This window comes from Podarcis liolepis (genome assembly GCF_965112155.1).
Source record: "Podarcis liolepis genome assembly, chromosome: 9".
NCBI lineage: Eukaryota > Metazoa > Chordata > Lepidosauria > Squamata > Lacertidae > Podarcis > Podarcis liolepis.
In genome coordinates, this window is record NC_139564.1 from 28,765,734 (window position 1) to 28,783,806 (window position 18,073).

Sequence of the window (18,073 nt, forward strand, 5' to 3'; positions counted from 1 at the left end):
GTTGCTCTGTTTTCTATATATTTTTTCAAACATTTTATTTAATCTCCCAGAAATGAAGAAGCAGAAAGATTACAAATTTTCTCCTTTATGGTTCCTACTAATAAAAGGAGTTTCAACATAACTGACTTAAAATCTCATTTTCCCTTGAGTTCCCTTTAGGTCACAGATAGACAAATCTTACAGCTTCCATTTTTGTCCTCCAGAAAAGAAAGCACATGTGAAAAAGTTTCATAAATATGAAAAATTAAAAGTAGATTTTGCAGAAAAGATATGTGAACAGAATACTAAATTCCTGTCAGCTACTATTCATTGATTTTCTCTGAAAGTTCCTATAGGATTTCATTACAAAATATCCACCCCCCCCCCTTAGGAGTAATGTAAGATCATGCATCAATTCCCCTATCTGCACACAGCTGGAGACCGAGAAAGAACTTCCCTGCTGAGTACCTAATAAAATGATCAAATACTATAATGTATCCTGTTATAATTTACCATTGACCACTCCCTATGTTTTGAATGTATTTTACGCAATTGTAATTAATTTCAAAAAAAAAAATTATGTATGGAATAGAAAAAAGCTACATTTCTTTCTACACGGTAATTTAACTAAGATTTCAGAACAAATAGAACTAGAAGTGATTAAATTGTATTTAAATGGACACATATAAAACACCAAGAAAACATAAGCAGCTACAGTACCTAAAGCCTACAAATAAATAGCAAAAATGTTCAACAGCATTAAAACCATAAAACAGCATTTGTCAGCCCAAGGTAAAGGTAAAGGACCCCTGACAGTTAAGTCCAATCGCGAATGACTCTGGGGTTGCGGCACTCATCTCGCTTTATGGGCTGAGGGAGCCAGTGTTTGTCCACAGACAGCTTCTGGGTCGTGTGGCCAGCATGACTAAGCCACTTCTGGTGAAAGCAGAGCAGCGCATGGAAACAGTGTTTACCTTTCCGCCAGAGCGGTACCTCTTTATCTACTTGCATTTTGACGTGCTTTCAAACTGCTAGGTTGGCAGGAGCAGGGACCGAGCAATGGGAGGTCACCCCGTCATGGGGATTCGAACTGCCGACCTTCTGATCAGCAAGCCTTAGGCTCAGTGGTTTAGACCACAGCACCACCTGCATCCAAAGCCTTGCTAAAAAGGAAAGTTTTAACCTGGTGGTTAAAGGTCGTTACTGAAGATGCCTTTATAGGTTTGTTTAGGGTAGTTGTTTCAATGCACAGGCAACAGCCCCCCCCCATTTACGCGTGTTTCCCATGTGTGTGACCACGCATACGCACATTGCGCTGAACACAGATGTGAATTTTAAAATTGCAAAAACGGCCCGAGAAGAGCCCAGGACAGGCAAAAGGTGCCAAAACAGCGCCTAGCAATCCCGGGAGCCCTTGCATTGACGGTTGAGGCTTGTGGAGAGTTGGATTTTGAGCAATGAGGTTTGGAGGGAGTGATAATGGTGAAGTTTAGTAAATGTTGCTGGCTTTTTAAAGGGTTTTTCAAGAGTTTCCATAGTTTTTGGGATGTTTGCAGGATTTTCCTATGGTGTATCAAATCTACACAATTTCACATATGTGCGTGGTGCCTCCAAACATAACCTCCATGTAAATTGGCTGTAAGTTGCCTGTGCATTGAAAGTTGTCTGTACTTATTTAAAGTGAGTCACATTTATTTCAATGGAACTTGCTTCCAAGGAAATATGCTCTGAATTACAGAATCAATTAGCAACTACATTTCATATTCCAGGGTCAAAGGTCCGGAAGCGAACAATTCTCTAGACCTCGCCAAACAAATATGCACATATCAGATCTGAGTTTCTCCTATCCCAAATCCAACCTCACCAAATCAATGTCAGAGGAATTCCTAAAAGACACATTCAAACAGGACTGGGGAAAATATTGTTACAGTGCAAGATTAAGAAGTGTGCTGGCTGTATTTAGTCTGTATGCTGGCTTACTCAATCAAGTGTGCTGCTTTTATTTATTATATTAGCTCTAACCAAGCATCTCAGATTTCCTTAAATTTCTTCACCCTTTCACATCTTCCCTCACGAGGGTCTTTCAATTACAACACAATTTCTGTATAGGCTAAGTAGGCGGCTTCTGCATGCAGTGTTTCAATTGCAGTTCTTTCAAGGTATGTACCCTTCTGTTCATTTCTTGCCTGCTGTTTGATATGATGCAAGTCTTCACCTATTTTTTTTAAATAATTTTTTATACAGTACAGTTCCTCTGCTAAATATTTGAAAGGGACAGTACATCATAGCTGCCATTATCACATGCAGATTAGGGGTGAAATCCTAACCCTGGGCTTGCTAGGATGGGTTTGATGTGGCAGATCTCTAGCTGAGTTGTATGTTTTCCTCATAGAGGAGTTTTCTTGTTTTGTACATATGTGAAATTAGGCCCCTTTTGCCCCAGTGCACATGACTTTACATTAACATAGAAGCATATTTGTCATTTTACTTCCCATTCACTCAGTTTGGAGAGATCCTTCTGGAGCTCTTCACAAACCCTTTTTGTTTTAATTTTGTATAGTCCACTAACGTGGCTACTTCACTACTTGCCCCTAACTCTAGAACATTTATGAAATAAGTTGAGAAATACAAGTCCTTGGAGGACTCAATTTTTACACCCCTCAGTTGGGAAAACAGTTTCCCGTTCCTTAATCCATAAAACCACCTGTCTAATCCATAAAACAAACTGCTAAACTTTACTGAGGGGCTTTCTCAAAAGATTTTTCCAAGGCTAAGTACACAATTATTATTATGTGCATTTGATCAAATGAAAGGTTTTAAAAGTTTAGAAGCAAGCTGGAATTCTGGACAGGAAGCTGTAAGTGGCAACCATGTTACTGTGCTTTTTGATCTAATCTGAAGGCCCTACTTTGGTGCTCCAGTTTGAGCCAGTCTAAACTTGTTTTGAACTAATCAGGGTATAATTTCACTTCACCTCCATCTTTCATTCTCTAGAACCAACCTAGCTATTAACTCTCTGAGATGTTATGGTTTCTAAACATTTCTTCTAATCATGTACAGAAAACAGTCTTATCTTGATCAAGAAATCATTTTTTGCAATGGTTTTTGTTTTTCAAAAATAATGTGTCTTGGCTATGCATAAAACGGTGCGATTAAGAGCTATCAAAATCAAATGATCAAAGGCTTTATACTTGCTTAGCTGCTTGTTCTCTGTTTATTTGTCCATGGCAGGGGAAAGGTTAGTCCTTTAGCTAGCTACTCGTGAAAAAAAGAAAGGGGGCATATAAACAGGCACATAGGTCAGCGTACCACAGATGAATGACCATGACAACAATCTGGAAACCTTCAAATCCCCCAAACTTTTTAACGATGACTTTAAGAAAGAAGTACTAAAAGAAAACAATGTTTTGGCAGGGAGGGGGGGTAATTAGTTCAAAGTTCAGGATCTTCATGCTTCTGGAGCTGTTGGGGGATTTGGAGGACATATGTAGAGACTAGGAGGTGGGAAGCCTGCTTGAGTTGCTTTCCTGTTCTTCATTATTATTTCCAGATTAAGTGGGGGTTGGAATGTACGTCAAGGGAATTCTATTTTTCAAAGGTAGAAGATAGACTGAGTTGTGTTGGGGGCCCAATTATCTGCTTCTGAGAAGCATCACGAGGCTTAGCAAAGGTTTCTCAACCATCCTTAGATGAACATTACTCATAAAGAGAAAGCACTATTACCGAAGGCATTGCACCAACAAGATGATAAAGAGGACACATATTTATTACTATTACTTTCCATGATTTTATCCAGAGGCCTTAAGCATGTCAATGGCATGTTTTCAGGTTTTTAAATATCATGCACTATATTATATAACAGATACCTTGCCAAGTAGGAATTATCTTTAGTCAAATGATTTTTCGGATTTACTTTAGAAATGTAATTAGAAAGGAATATGAGGAGACATGGGGCTCAATTAAGACATGGTGTAATCGCTGACCTCAGAGAATTTGCTTTTTACTTAAAGTAGAACGCATGAATTTATTATTGGTTCTGTTTGTCTTCAGAGCTACAAGGTACTTTTTTCTCATGGAAGAATTTGAAAGTTAAATTAAATTAAATACTATTCTGACCAAAGAGGAAGTAGTTGACACAGAAGTTTCATTAAAGACTATTAAAAACAAAAATAGAATTTTCCACTGACCTAACCATTTGTCAGAATTCCCTGTAATAAATGACATTTCAACACAGACTATGGGTTGAATCTAACATTTTGGTGGAGTTTATACAGTTCTAAGTGGGTTAAGGAGTGTATCTAATGCTGTCCATCTGTGAAAAGAATGGACTTCCACTTATGGAAAGGGATTTCATGTTCCTCTCTCCCCATTGCAGCCCCCTCCCATGCAACCCCAAAATATGCTCTAGGGGGCCTTCAATCCACAGAGCAGATTTTGAGGCTGCATGGAGGGCTACAGGAGAAAGACAGGAATGTAAAATTCCATTAAGTGAGTGGAAGTCCATTTTGCTCATGCATGGACAGCTATGGATATATTGCTTAACACATTTATTCCCATGTAAATTCTGCCAAATTTGTCTTGATTATCTGTATCTATGTTACACAAATGTGTGCCAAGAAGTCGTGCTATAATTAATTAAGAGGAAACTTTTCTTGTTGTTTTAATGTAGTTCAGAGGCTTTGCCTCAAGTGGTACATAAATTTATTATGAGATCTTATTACTGTGTTATGAGATTTGTAAATTGAATAGATGAATGTGGATTAAGTAAATTGGCTGTATTGTTTACACAAAGAGCAGCATGGTTTCATTTTGTGTAGTGGTTAAGAGCGGTAGTCTCCTAATCTGGGGAACCGGGTTCGCGTCTCCGCTCCTCCACATGCAGCTGCTGGGTGACCTTGGGCCAGTCACACTTCTTTGAAGTCTCTCAGCCCCACTCACCTCACAGAGTGTTTGTTGTGGGGGAGGAAGGGAAAGGAGAATGTTAGCCGCTTTGAGACTCCTTAAAAGGGAGTGAAAGGCGGGATATCAAATCCAAACTCTTCTTCTTCTTCTTCTCTTCATGCTGACATACATGGTTTTCTTCCTCCCAATTTAACCTAACAACAACCTTGTGTGGTAGGCTAGGCTAAGATACTTTGACTGCTCCAAGATGCAGCTATTCACGCACCACTTACATCTCCACCTGCTGGCAATTCCTAAGCATCGTAAGTATTCCACCACCATGTATTTAAAACAGCAACTGGTGTGGGAGAAAGACTAATACAGTATTTGTGGATACATGTCCAAGCACAGGGACTTGGATTGTAAATGTGCCTTTCATAAAGAGATGGGTTTCTTCTGTTCATGGAAGGCTAGTGGATGATCCCAGGGACAGGGGTAAAAAGGTAAAGGGTAAAGGGACCCCTGACCATTGGGTCCAGTCGTGACCGACTCTAGGGTTGCGGCGCTCATCTCGCTTTACTGGCCGAGGGAGCCGGAGTACAGCTTCCGGGTCATGTGGCCAGCATGACTAAGCTGCTTCTGGCGAACCAGAGCAGCGCATGGAAACGCTGTTTACCTTCCCGCCGGAACGGTACCTATTTATCTACTTGCACTTTGACGTGCTTTTGAACTGCTAGGTTGGCAGGAGCAGGGACCGAGCAACGGGAGCTCACCCCGTCACGGGGATTTGAACCGCCGACCTTCTGATCGGCAAGTCCTAGGCTCTGTGGTTTAACTCACAGCGCCACCTGCACCCCTAAGGACAGGGGTGGAGAAGGTTAATTTTTGCTGATTGTCCCACTTCCTGCAGCCTCCTCATTGGTTGGATATTCAGAACTCTACCCACAGGATGTTCCAGCCAATGGAAGAAAACTCAGCATTATCACTACCTCAAGTCTGTAAACAGTTTAATTTGCATTAGGTTTCTAGATTTCAACAAGTCAATTTAGACAGTCTGGATGCAAACAGATTAGTGTATCTGAATTAAATAGGAAACAACAAAGCACTTTCATATTCATAACAGTATGGACATTTTGCAAAATGATTGCATAACTTAAGCCTCTATTCTAGTCTATAGTGACCTGAAACCCTGTTATTCTCAGTTATTAGAGTGGCTTATAGTGCAATACTAACTATGCCCTATTTAATTCAGTGGGGCTTACTCCCAGCTTGGTGGATTTAGAATTGCAGCTTTAGTTAATTTCAAGGGGTTTACTTGTAGCATGACTAACTAAAGTCCCACTGATTTCATTGGCCCTATTCTAAGCATTACTAAGTCTGGATCTAAACCATTCTGTTCAATTAAGGTGCAGACCCTGACAATTGGAGTTTGTGGAAAGAGGGAAAAGGTTGTATTGAGTATTCAATTTTTGGCTTAATTAATAGTACTGCATTTATTTATTTATTTATTTATTTATTTATTTTTGTTGTTCATTATTATTATTTATTCTTATTGTTTTCCAAAATGTATAGGAATGCAATAATTTTCTCTTTAAATCAAATGCAAATGTAAATCAAGAAGAAGAATGCTAAATGTACATACCTGAGAACAGCTAGGCTAAGATAAAGCCGCTGAGAAGTTGGGGCTACTATGAATATCATCATTATAATGATGATGATGATGATGATGATGATCTGATAAAAAAAATGTTCCTAAACTGTTCTCAATGTTCTACTATTTAAAAAATTCCAGATGGTTTAGAACACCATGCCTGTTCTTTTATTATATGACACAAAAGTGGCGGCCATACTCCCTGTTGCAGGGAAATTTCAAACATTGTTAGTTTACACAGCATGAGGAACATTCACCTATGATATATGGCAGGGGCAGCTTAGCAGTGCAAACAGAACAGAACCTGCCTGCGTGTTTGTAAGTCTCATACTATGTGTCTGCCAGGAGCAAACAAGGGTAACCTAGAAATTGTATCCAACTCTATCACAAAGACTCAGGATAAATTATAACACAGTAAACGTGATTAAGAAGGCTATTCCTACATAGCTACCTCCTCATCTGTTTAGCTGTCTAAAAGCTTTTTTGCATAAAAAATACACAAGGCCAAAGAGTCAAATTTAACTGAAAATGATAATCTATGGAACAGGCATTTCTTATCCATATTAATCTTATCAATAGCACAGGTAGTTTAACCAAAATGACCTCATTATTATCACAAACTAACAGCAATCACAGCGCCCCTGTTCACTGTTCAGGAAGCCTAATCTATCTAATAACACACTACAGCTTTTCTTCTTCTTCATATTCATATTTGTTAGGAACAGCAGAACTTGGGAGAATGTTGACCAAAAACACTATTTTTGTTCATTTATGTTTCACTTATCTCTACTACTTATCACTACATCTTGTGTATTAAGGCCCTATCAGTTATTAGATTTTATTCACGATATGGTACGGTACTAATTCGATTAGGATAAACAGAGGTTACCACAATGCCCTTTAACTAGCAATTATCATCAATTAGCTGAATTTATTCTGAGTCCCCTGTGGGACACAGATAATCAAGGATGAGTGTGTAAGCTCCGTTAACAATTCTTCGTTAGCCATAGTCTATCCAAACACAAACTCCTTCCCTGGGGAAGGAGGGCAACCTGGGTATTTTGAAACATACCATCAGCGGCTGTGTGCTCCACAGAGAAAGAAAGCACACTGCCTCCAAACTGGGGCAGGAGGGAGAAAGATTAACGAGTCACACCATCTAGTAGGTGCCCAGCCATGGTCACCATCCAGGATCCATTTTCATGTAATAGCTTGTGGTTGGTGGGCACATTTTTCTAGCAACTCAGTTCTGCAAACCAGCAGAAGACCATGTTTATTCCCCCACAAACCTAGCAAACCTACTGTACTCCAAAAAGCTCCTTTTATTTTTCTTCAACACAAACCAAGCACTTGCTGTTGATTACCAAACACAACTGTCCCAATCTGTACCCTACTCTGCCATCATAATGGCTTTTTTACCCCAGTTGCTCACTTGCTGTAACAATTTCATGGTAAGTACTGGCACCATTTTTTCTGTTTAAAAAAAGCACTGGTAATAATCCTTAGTAATAAACTCATCTGCACTTACTCATTATGGTGCATCAGGGCACTGTACTTCCTTGCACAATTGCATACTTTATGCACCTGTAGTTTGTGGTACAAGCCGGCATTTGTGTAAGAAGTTGAAAAAACTTCTGTGTAAGTTGAAAAAACTCTACCTAACAGAGTAAAAAAGCTATCTATCACCACCTTTTAGAAAAATTGAGGTGAAGTAGAAGTATCTAGATTCTTAGGAAACTTATCAATGGATAGCAAGGATTGCTGTGACCTCATTAATGAGGGATAAATGAGGGATTAATAATAAATTGCTCATTAATGAGGGATAAATGAGGGATTAATAATAAATTGCTCCTGGAATTCAGCTTAAACTCAGGGAGAGACTGCCTCTTCATTGGCAAGCCAGAAGCTTCAATAAACCATACAAGTATTAAACTACCCATTACTAATGTTTTGTTGTTTTTTTGTACTAATGTTTGAGTACCTGAGTACATGACATTTATTTTGCCACACTTTTTAATCATTGCATTATTGTGCATGCCATTTCATTAAAAGGTAAAGGTAAAGGTACCCCTGCCCGTACGGGCCAGTCTTGCCAGACTCTAGGGTTGTGCGCTCATCTCACTCTATAGGCCAGGAGTCAGCGCTGTCCGCAGACACTTCCGGGTCACGTGGCCAGCGTGACAAGCTGCATCTGGCGAGCCAGCGCAGCACACGGAACGCCGTTTACCTTCCCACTGGTAAGCGGTCCCTATTTATCTACTTGCACCCGGAGGTGCTTTCGAACTGCTAGGTTGGCAGGCGCTGGGACCGAACGATGGGAGCGCACCCCGCCGCAGGGATTCGAACCGCCAACCATGTGATCGGCAAGTCCTAGGCGCTGAGGTTTTACCCACAGCACCACCCGCGTCCCATTTCATTAGCTGAATTAAATTGAGGCAAACCATTTACTCCAAGCGCAGGGCAAATTTATTAGTTTGTAGGACACAAGATGTTACAGTGCAAAATGGCAACGTAAAATTGAAAAACTTATTCAAAGCTGTCATGTTCAATATAGAATAGTTGTACATAAGCCTGTTCTTATACAGTGTTAATCTTCTAGAGTATTATTATTATATTTATTTATATCCTGCCTTTTCCTCAGATAATATTTTTTTAGTTTAATTTTTTTAAATCATTTATGCAATAAATGTTAGGTTTTATTCTTTGTTGCCTTCTGTAAGGATGCAATATCTGAATTCCTCTGAAAGCAAGGCATCCCCATTCTTTGGTTTTGATTTCCTCCCCTGGGCAGTTCATCAATTTCAAGAGCAAATACTTCTCCCTGCAGTGAGATACCCCACTGAAGTTTTCTAAAATAATAAATCATCTCCTCTTGTTCCGTGCTACTTTCTAGTATCCTTTAGCTTACTTTGATTCCTGCCAATTACCAGAAACTAGGAATTTAAAACTCATTAAATAGCTCTATCTGTGCATACAAAACATTCTCGTCTCAAAAAAATGCTGAAAGCAAGGGACTTCCTCCTATTCATTAAAATCTATTGGCAAAAGGTGAAAGCATCCCTTTTACTTCATCAAGACAAACGTGAAGCTTATGCGTTCTCTACACTATCAATCGCTGCTCCTGTAAATGTCCTCCAGATAATGTGGCAGGCATATTTTTCTCTTATGGCTGCAATCCTTAACTCACATTTATTCTGGTTCTATGCACATTACATTCAGAAAAAACTCCCACTGAGTTCAGTGGAGCTTTCTTCCACACTGTGTGCATACAGCTGTACTCCCAAAGCCAAACTACACGTGCCATTAAAACAAGGACTTCACTTATTCATTAGTCCTCTGTAGAATTCTTTGGGAGTTCAGGTGGCCCCACTACCTTCTGGGATTTACTGGAGTGTCTTAGTAGATAGTTATCTCCCACAGTGCCTTGTGCCCCCTGCAAATTTTGCTTATGCACTGAGATTACTTTCATGTCCATTTGACTCCTCTGATGTAAGTATTATGGATAGAAGAGGACCCTAATACATATTGTCAAAAATCACTTTTGCTTATCTCAAGTACTCTATGAGATGTTTTGCCTCCCAGTTTCATTAAGAGCGAAAGTAATCAGACCCAACTATTCTTCCTTCTAGGTGCATGAAGGCCAAAGTACACATAACATTAGTCACATGTTTAAGCAAGCATGCTTAATCTGGCTGCCTTTATTTTGGTGGGAAAGCAGACATTGGGCCCTGGAATGTGTTCCTGACCTGGAATGTGTACCTGATGTCTCCTTCCTGGCTGGTTTTTGCCATCAAATACACTGTTTACTTCAAACAGCATCTATGAGAAAAAATAGCAGAGCGGCAGAATGCATTTTGAATATAAAAACTGGTGTGGGACCCCAATCTGAATCAGGATCGTATCCTGGATTTGGCCCTGAATCGCTTTTCCTCACTTATTCCACTCTTGGTAATAAGATGATACAGGCTAGACCCATTAAAATCAATGGGATTTGTTAATCATGGCTAACTTAAGTTCCATTGATTTCAATGCGTTTGCTTCATGATTAACAGTCAGAATCCTAACCATGTCCACTCAGAAGTAAGTCCTATTAAAAACTTACTGCCAGGCAAGTGGCATTAGGATGGTAGGCTACTTAAATGCAGAGCTTTATGAAACCTTTGACATCAATGACCCATGACAGTGTACAAGGCAGGTAAGTGTTAACTTAAGTGTAATACATGACAGGCTACATTGCAAAGTTCATCTAAACTTTTAGCGTTTTAAAAAACCAAGTAATAAAAATAATGCTCCTCAAGAGCAGGCTTGAACTTATATGTTCAACAGATAATGTATGAAAAGTATGAATTATTTCTACTTCTATATGTATCAGTAACCAATCCCATCAGCAATGACATAAAAGATAACATACAAAACAAATATAAACACATGTTTTTCAAAAAGTAGCTCCATAATAGTTTTCTGTTCATGAGATAAGTTAGAGCATACTGTTTCTATTACCTTTAGTTTTAAAACCACACACATAAAAGTTGCAAAAAGAGTGTGAACTGCTAAATATAAATTTGTTAATGAATAGATTAATTAGTAAATTCACCCTTAAAAAAAAAAAAAGCTGAGGAACGGCATGATAAATACCTGCTTAGTAACCAAATTAAATTCAGCATCCACCAAAGTGCCAAAATGCAAGGAGAATGCTGAAAATAGCCCCTTGAAAAAGGTGGCAGAAACTTTTTTAATCTTTAAAAACTAGTGCAAAAGCTTAATGGCTCAAAATGAATGCACAGTCAAACAAGGCATGCTTTCCCCTTAAAAAGCTCTACTGTAACAGAAGCTAGGGCCCAGATGTTCTGTGGTTAAAGCTGTCTCTTCATTGCATGAAGGCACCGCAGGAGTGAAACATAGCCCTAGCATTCCTTCATCTAAAATTCATTTTTTGGCTTGTTTTTCTAACAGTTTCTTAAACTGACAAGCGAAGCCTAAAAGTTTGTCTTTTATATCATCATGAAGTGTATCCTTTTACAAAATAAGATTTCTGATGATGTGTTTATTCACTATTTTTCATAACATATTTGACACATTAAAAAAAATGTAGGGGGGAGAGAATAGAGCTTTCAGAAGTCAAGGGTAAATGCTTCAACACCTTTCACATTCAAGAAGCTTCCGTGTCCAGGACCCAAACATGTTTTGCAGGGATCATGTTTAATATAACTTGTAACCGTAAGAATGTGGCAGCTTGTCCGATTGTATTTTTAAAGACAAGATTGAAAGCGTACTCTTCTATTGTCTCCCTAGACAGACGGATGCCAACAGTAACAACAACAATATCTAAAACTATATTTGATTCAGAGATATTCATCAGTCTACGGAAGATTTCCAGGGTGCCTCTAAAGTTGCCTAACGAATAAATCCAAACTTATATGTAAACTTGCCCCTTTAAATTAATGAATTTCTGTTTCCAACCACCAGACTAAAAAACCTCTGTTAACTCAACATTATTTGGAATTACTTTTAATTTAAATCTTTTCACAACCTAATTTTCCAAATTAAATATTAACTTTTCAATGGTAATGCCAACAACAACAAAAATTAGGTACTAAAATTAATTAGCAATGTCAAGTTGCCAACACCAAATCCTGAGATACACTACCGTATATAGTGCTTACATTCAAAATTGCACTTTTCTAGTCAGTTTTCTGCATGGAACAATGCTCAAGTGTCTCCAGACACACAGTCATATGGATAAACATAATGTACATACCAAGAGTATATATAGACATACCAATCAGCAATATTATCATTATGGCAACATTTTTGGAGCCATTGTCATCAGAGGAATCGCACACTAAACTTATCCGTGTATTATGGCAAGAATGGGCATGTTCAGAACTGGAGAAAAGCAACCAAGAAAATGCTTGCCCTAAATGATGAGCAACCCTTTTCACAATGCTGTTGACACAAAGCACTAGAATTTAACCCCCTTTCAATCCTGTTCATAATCAATAGAATTTACAGAAGTTTAAATCCCCACATGCCAGTTTAACTGTGTCTGGTCATTATTATCAAAGCAGCATACAATAAGAAAAACAAAGGAAGAGATATAGATTCTAAAAACAATAAAACCTTTCCTACTATTATCATGAGATAAATTATGTGTTTCCAAGTGGTTTGGGTACTAACAGTTTGCTCTTATGTTTGTATGCTCCAGTAATAACATGTTGAGGCTGAACAAGAGCTATACCAATGCATCACAAAAATAATGTTATGCAATTGGCTTGGCAGGCAAATAGGCCTGCGTAAAATTTTAGGATGCATTTGACCTGGAGCCCTCAATGTGACCTCCATGAGCGCTGCAACAACCTCATACATAATACTTAACACTCAACTAAGGTTTCCCTGTCCCTACCAATTTCTATTTTATTTTACAAATACTAGGTTTAGTGGGTTTGGTTCAGGGTGTATCCTTCTTTTTTTGTCTGTTTTATTTCTTGTGTGGTGTGTGCAGGTGTTTTGCTTTTGCATTTTTGGAGGAGGCATGGTTCTGAGCATCCCCAGTTTTTCTTCTGCGAAACTGGCATGCTGTGGTACATACAACAGTTGCTTAGATTTCCAGCTGTGTCCCCAGGTGCCCAAAAGCTGGAGAGCTCTGATCTACACCCCCACATTGGGTCATACCAGAGCTGCAGTTCTGCGCCTTCGAACTGGCAAGCAGGGCTTACTTGTATGTAATTCTTCTTGAGTTATTTCACCAGCTCCTATTGAAAGTTGTACCTTTCCACAAGCACAATAGCATTTAAAATAGTGTTCAAAGGTCCATTAGATTCCAGACCCTAAATTTGCCAAGTGCATGTCTGAACAACGAACAAGCATGCAAAAAGCACCTCTGGGGAACATGTGAAAAATTTGTTTGCACAAAAGGTCATCGTCAGCTGTACTGGCATGCAACAGACATAATGGCCATGTCCTGGATTAAAAACCTGTGTTTTTGTTTTTCCGGAAATGTAAGTGGCATAATTTAACTCAACTTCAATTTGGGACATTTTCTAATATAGTATATGCCTTATGTTGAATCAGCCCATTGGCCCATCTAGTCCAGTACTCATTACAGTGGTACCTCAGGTTACAGATGCTTCAGGTTACAGACGCTTCAGGTTACAGACTCCGCTAACCCAGAAATAGTACCTCGGGTTAAGAACTTTGCTTCAGGATGAGAATAGAAAGGCGGCAGCGCAGCAGCAGGCCCCATTAGCTAAAGTGGTTCCTCAGGTTAAGAACAGTTTCAGGTTAAGAACGGACCTCCAGAATTAATTAAGTTCTTAACCCCAGGTACCACTGTACACTGACCAGCATCAGCTCCCCAAAGTTTCAGACGGGTGTCCTTCAGAGCCCTATTTACAGAAGTCAAGGACTGAACCTTAGGTCTTGTACATGCTAAAAAATGAGCTACAGCTGATAGCCCAGGAGTTATGCTGATTAGCCGCTATACCTTCAACAGATGTTGTGGGACAGATTTACATCAAACCCTCATTAAATCGAAAGTAATATGGTGCATGATGCACCAGGGCAATCAAACCCTGAGGTCCATAGGGCAGAAATGCTTATCGGACTTGTTTGTTGTGTCTTGAGTTTCATTTATATCGTAATAGCTACTTACTGCATTCATCTGACTCGTGTCAGGTTTTTAAAGCATGTACACATAATTAGCTGTGCATCTTAAACAAGTTTACAGAACACCAACTTCAAGAACTGTGTGTCTGAGACTCATATCTGACTAGCTGGGAGTATTAAGATAGAATGCAGCTCTGAGTGTGTTTAGAATCGCCTAGACACATAGTGTTATATATATAGAATATCTGAGAGGTTTAAGATATACAAAAGGGGGCACTTCATTCAACATCATGTTGCTTGTGTGCACTCGGAGCATCTGTTACATAGCACCTAAGTCATTAAATGCTACTTCTGTGCTGCCATAAAGCTCTGGGGGTTTTTTTGTGTGTGTGTTTTTAAACCCCTGTCATCTACAAACTAACATCTGCCTAACATGCATGTGACAAATTTAAACCCTCAAATTAGAAAAATGTGTCTTATTATGTTGTATGCGTTACTAAGTGTACTTTTTACCCCAAACCAGTGATGAAAACACTACAGCCATCATGTTCTTCACAGAAAGCTGACATATCTATAGATGATGCCAACTATTTTCTCATATATATTTTGGAATTTGTTCAGTATGAGAAACCATTATCTTTTGAAATATCAGAATGTCAGAATTAAGGAAAAATTGGTACGCCTCAGTATTTTAAAAACAACAGGACATACAGAAACAAAAATCTGCAAATGGTATTTCCCGTTTTAAGTTTCTGTTGGTTTTGAAATAAAAACACAAAGCAGAAAAGAGTAGCAAACATGTGCCAGCTTTTAACAATCTTACTTGCTTTGCAATCACAGAAAAACCTAGTGAGTTTCAAATCTATAAACCAGCTGTTTAACATGTATATTTCACATCTATCTTAAGTAGACAAGAGGAGAGGAGTTAATCTTGTCAACTCTTCTGTAACTTGAATTTTTTTATTCTTCCCTATACTGAAAATTGCATTCCTCTTACACTGGACACACTGGTTCAAAATACTGCCTCCTTATACAATAAGAGCCTGGTAAAATCAATTCTTAGTTATTTTTACACACGGGGGGGGGGGGAGGCAGTGGGGAGGGGGGGGGGAGAGATTAGGTTTCTCCCAGTACATGAAAAGGCTGGTAGGAACTACAAATGGTAGAGTTCAATACACTACCACAAGGTGAAGTTGAGGAGGATTCCTACAGAAATTAGTGGGTGTAGGTGTAAAAGATGGAAGCAATAATCAAAAATGTTTGGGGGGGGCTGGACCCAGGATCCCTGATATGTCCAGATCCAGGTCCCATGAACACCTTTGAGAAAGTTGTACTTCATATTCAGCAAGGCTTGAAATGTTTCTACACCATGTACTCCAAAAGCTATTCTTTGGATGTAAAACGTTGTGTCATATACGGTCATAAACCGACTAAGAATTATTTATATTGTTGTTTGTTCATTTATTCAATTTATCTCCCACCCTTCTTCCTCAAGGAGTCCAGGGAGGCAATCACCATATACTTTATATATTTTATAGCATCCATCATTTTGACTAAGCACATCACTGAAAAGTTATTTTATGTAGTGCAAAGATCAAACTGGCAACCCAATCCTATATATGTTTATTCAGAATTGATCGTAGGATTGCAGCCTAAAACCTATGCAGACTTACATGGGAAGGAAGCACAACATCAATCTACTTCTGACTAGACATGCACTGGACTGAGCAAGACATGTGAAGATGATGTATACATAAAATCATCTATATGAGATAAAGAATCTGATACTATCAGCCTGCTGCAAATTTTTATTGCAGGTTCCCCACCAAGTTAAATTTCTGAAAATGTGAAACAACTCAGGAGAGATTAGTTTCATTAGATCTGAAATCTGTGGCACATAGCTGGATGTATGTACTAGTGAATCAGGTCCCTGGTGGAGATTCTCTGACTTGATCCCATTAGTATTACAACCCCTTTGTCTGGGGACTGACTCATAAACAAGCAAGTTCTGTACTGAGCAGAAATTATGCCATTTTGGTCCCGCCTTCCTTCTTACTGAGCATCTCAACAAAGCACAGTAAACAAATCATACAAGAGCTGTGATTTTGCAGGATCATTTCAAATGACTGTCTCATTTGTAAACATATACTTTACTCGCAGTTGCCACATGCTACTATATACTTTACTTTGGGGGGATTTTTTTTTTTTTAAAAAATGGCATCGCAGGGAAGTGGAGATACCAAGAAGGGTCCCTTGACTCAATAGTCAGCTCCCTTTTTCCAGGGTGACCCACAGTGGTTGATTCAAAAGCAGCATTCTCTTTCTGTGGCATTGGCAAGGATATTGCATTTATATATAACAATAAGCTAACCAGCTTGAGGAAGGCATAATACTTTCCCACAGGAGTGTTAAATGGGTCCAGAACAAATAAACTTGTGGTGAGGGCTTTTTTTTTTTTTTAGAGCAGGGATACCCTTCAATTATATGCTCTTTGAATGATAAAAAGCTGTATCTGTAAGTGATTAAGAGTTACTTTATAGTCACAGTTTCAGCTCTGTTGAAATAAATGTGTAATACAAGCCACACATATTTCATATTCATTCCACCCAGTAACATCTTTCTTGTTTTGTTCCTTTAATTGCTGTGAACTGCCAGACCCCATTGCTAGACTAATCCACTGAATTTTCCAAAAGGTGCAGTAATAAAAACAAACAAAACCATCTGGAAACACACATTTGTTTCTCTAGAATATTTTGTTAAAAATATTACTAGTTTTAGAGACTTGTGGAGAGTTTAAAAGAAACTTGCTAAGAATAATATAACATCGATCACGAGCAGTTCTTAAAGAAGAAAATCGTTCAATTACTCCCTCCCCTTTCTGATCCTCTAAACTCATCTCTAACTCCAATTGTCACTACAAAATAAAAAATAAAAAAATTCCTTCCAGTAGCACCTTAGAGACCAACCAAGTTTGTTATTGGTATGAGCTTTCGTGTGCATGCACACTTCTTCAGATACACTGAAACAGAAGTCACCAATTGTCACTGAAACTGGAAAAGGAAACCAAATCAATGAAGTCAATTAGGATGTTTAAGTCCCTGCAAACAACAGTTTAAACTTCAGCTTGAAAGAGCTTGCTTGAGTTTTGCTTCGGTGAAAATGTGGTGGTGATGTGGGTGGAGACAAATGCCAGAGCCCCATATCCTGCAAGTGGTTAAGCTGCAGGAAAACTTTGGAAGAGACTACAGGATCACAAGCTGGAAGAGGGAGAAAAGAAGCTATTTTTAAGTAATAGGCAGCCTCTGGGTTATTTCCAGACTTCCTCCTTTTCCTGGTCTCCCTCAGCCTCTCCCACAATTACCGTCTTCCAGAAGATCACAAGGAGAGGTTTCAGGGGTGCTGCGGCAGCAGGTAGAATAACCTAATGCTCCTTCTTTGGAGTAATGAGAGGGTCCATAACTTTGGACAGAAGGGGAGGAAAAGAGAAGGGGAACCCACCTAAGAGCCAAACTGTCATGCCATGCGAGAACAGACTTCCAACAGGAGCGCTCCTGAAAACTCATCGCGGGTGGGGAACTTCTCCTGACGAGGTTCCGCCAGCCAGGGGAGCTTTGCTCAGCCCCTCAGACGCTGCCCCTTTGGAGGGGCGACGGGGGCGAAAGGAAACCTGGTAGGCAAGTCTTGTGAAGCTGCGCCGCTCCCCCGCCCTCACCCCGGCGCAAAAAAAGGAAAAGAAAGAAAGTTGGCTTGATCTCAGGTTCATGCCTCTCTTTCCCCTCCAACAGCACGAAGAACCCTTCCCAAAGTAAAGAGGATAATGGGAAGATCAGACACGGGATGAAGCAGACTGGCAGCAGGCAGATTTGCCTCATCAGATGACGAGAGAGAGAGAGAGAGAGAGAGAGAGAGAGAGAGAGAGGTGCAGAATAGTATTTGGCCAACCTGAACTTAGAAAAA

The 18,073-nt window shown here is 39.3% G+C and overlaps 1 protein-coding gene across 2 annotated transcripts in view; it reads right to left on the bottom strand.

Moving 5' to 3' along the window:
- Nucleotides 1-18,073, bottom strand: part of NDNF (neuron derived neurotrophic factor) — a 35,409-nt gene that overhangs the window by 15,451 nt on the left and 1,885 nt on the right. The window contains exon 1 of one of the 2 annotated variants that reach the window (XM_083460344.1): nucleotides 17,615-17,975. The exons of the other annotated variant lie outside the window; for it this stretch is intronic. Coding sequence (XP_083316470.1) covers nucleotides 17,615-17,679 — 65 coding nt within the window. The 5' untranslated portion in view covers nucleotides 17,680-17,975. Of the gene's footprint in view, nucleotides 1-17,614; nucleotides 17,976-18,073 lie in introns of those variants that run through there. 2 annotated transcript variants of the gene reach the window in all.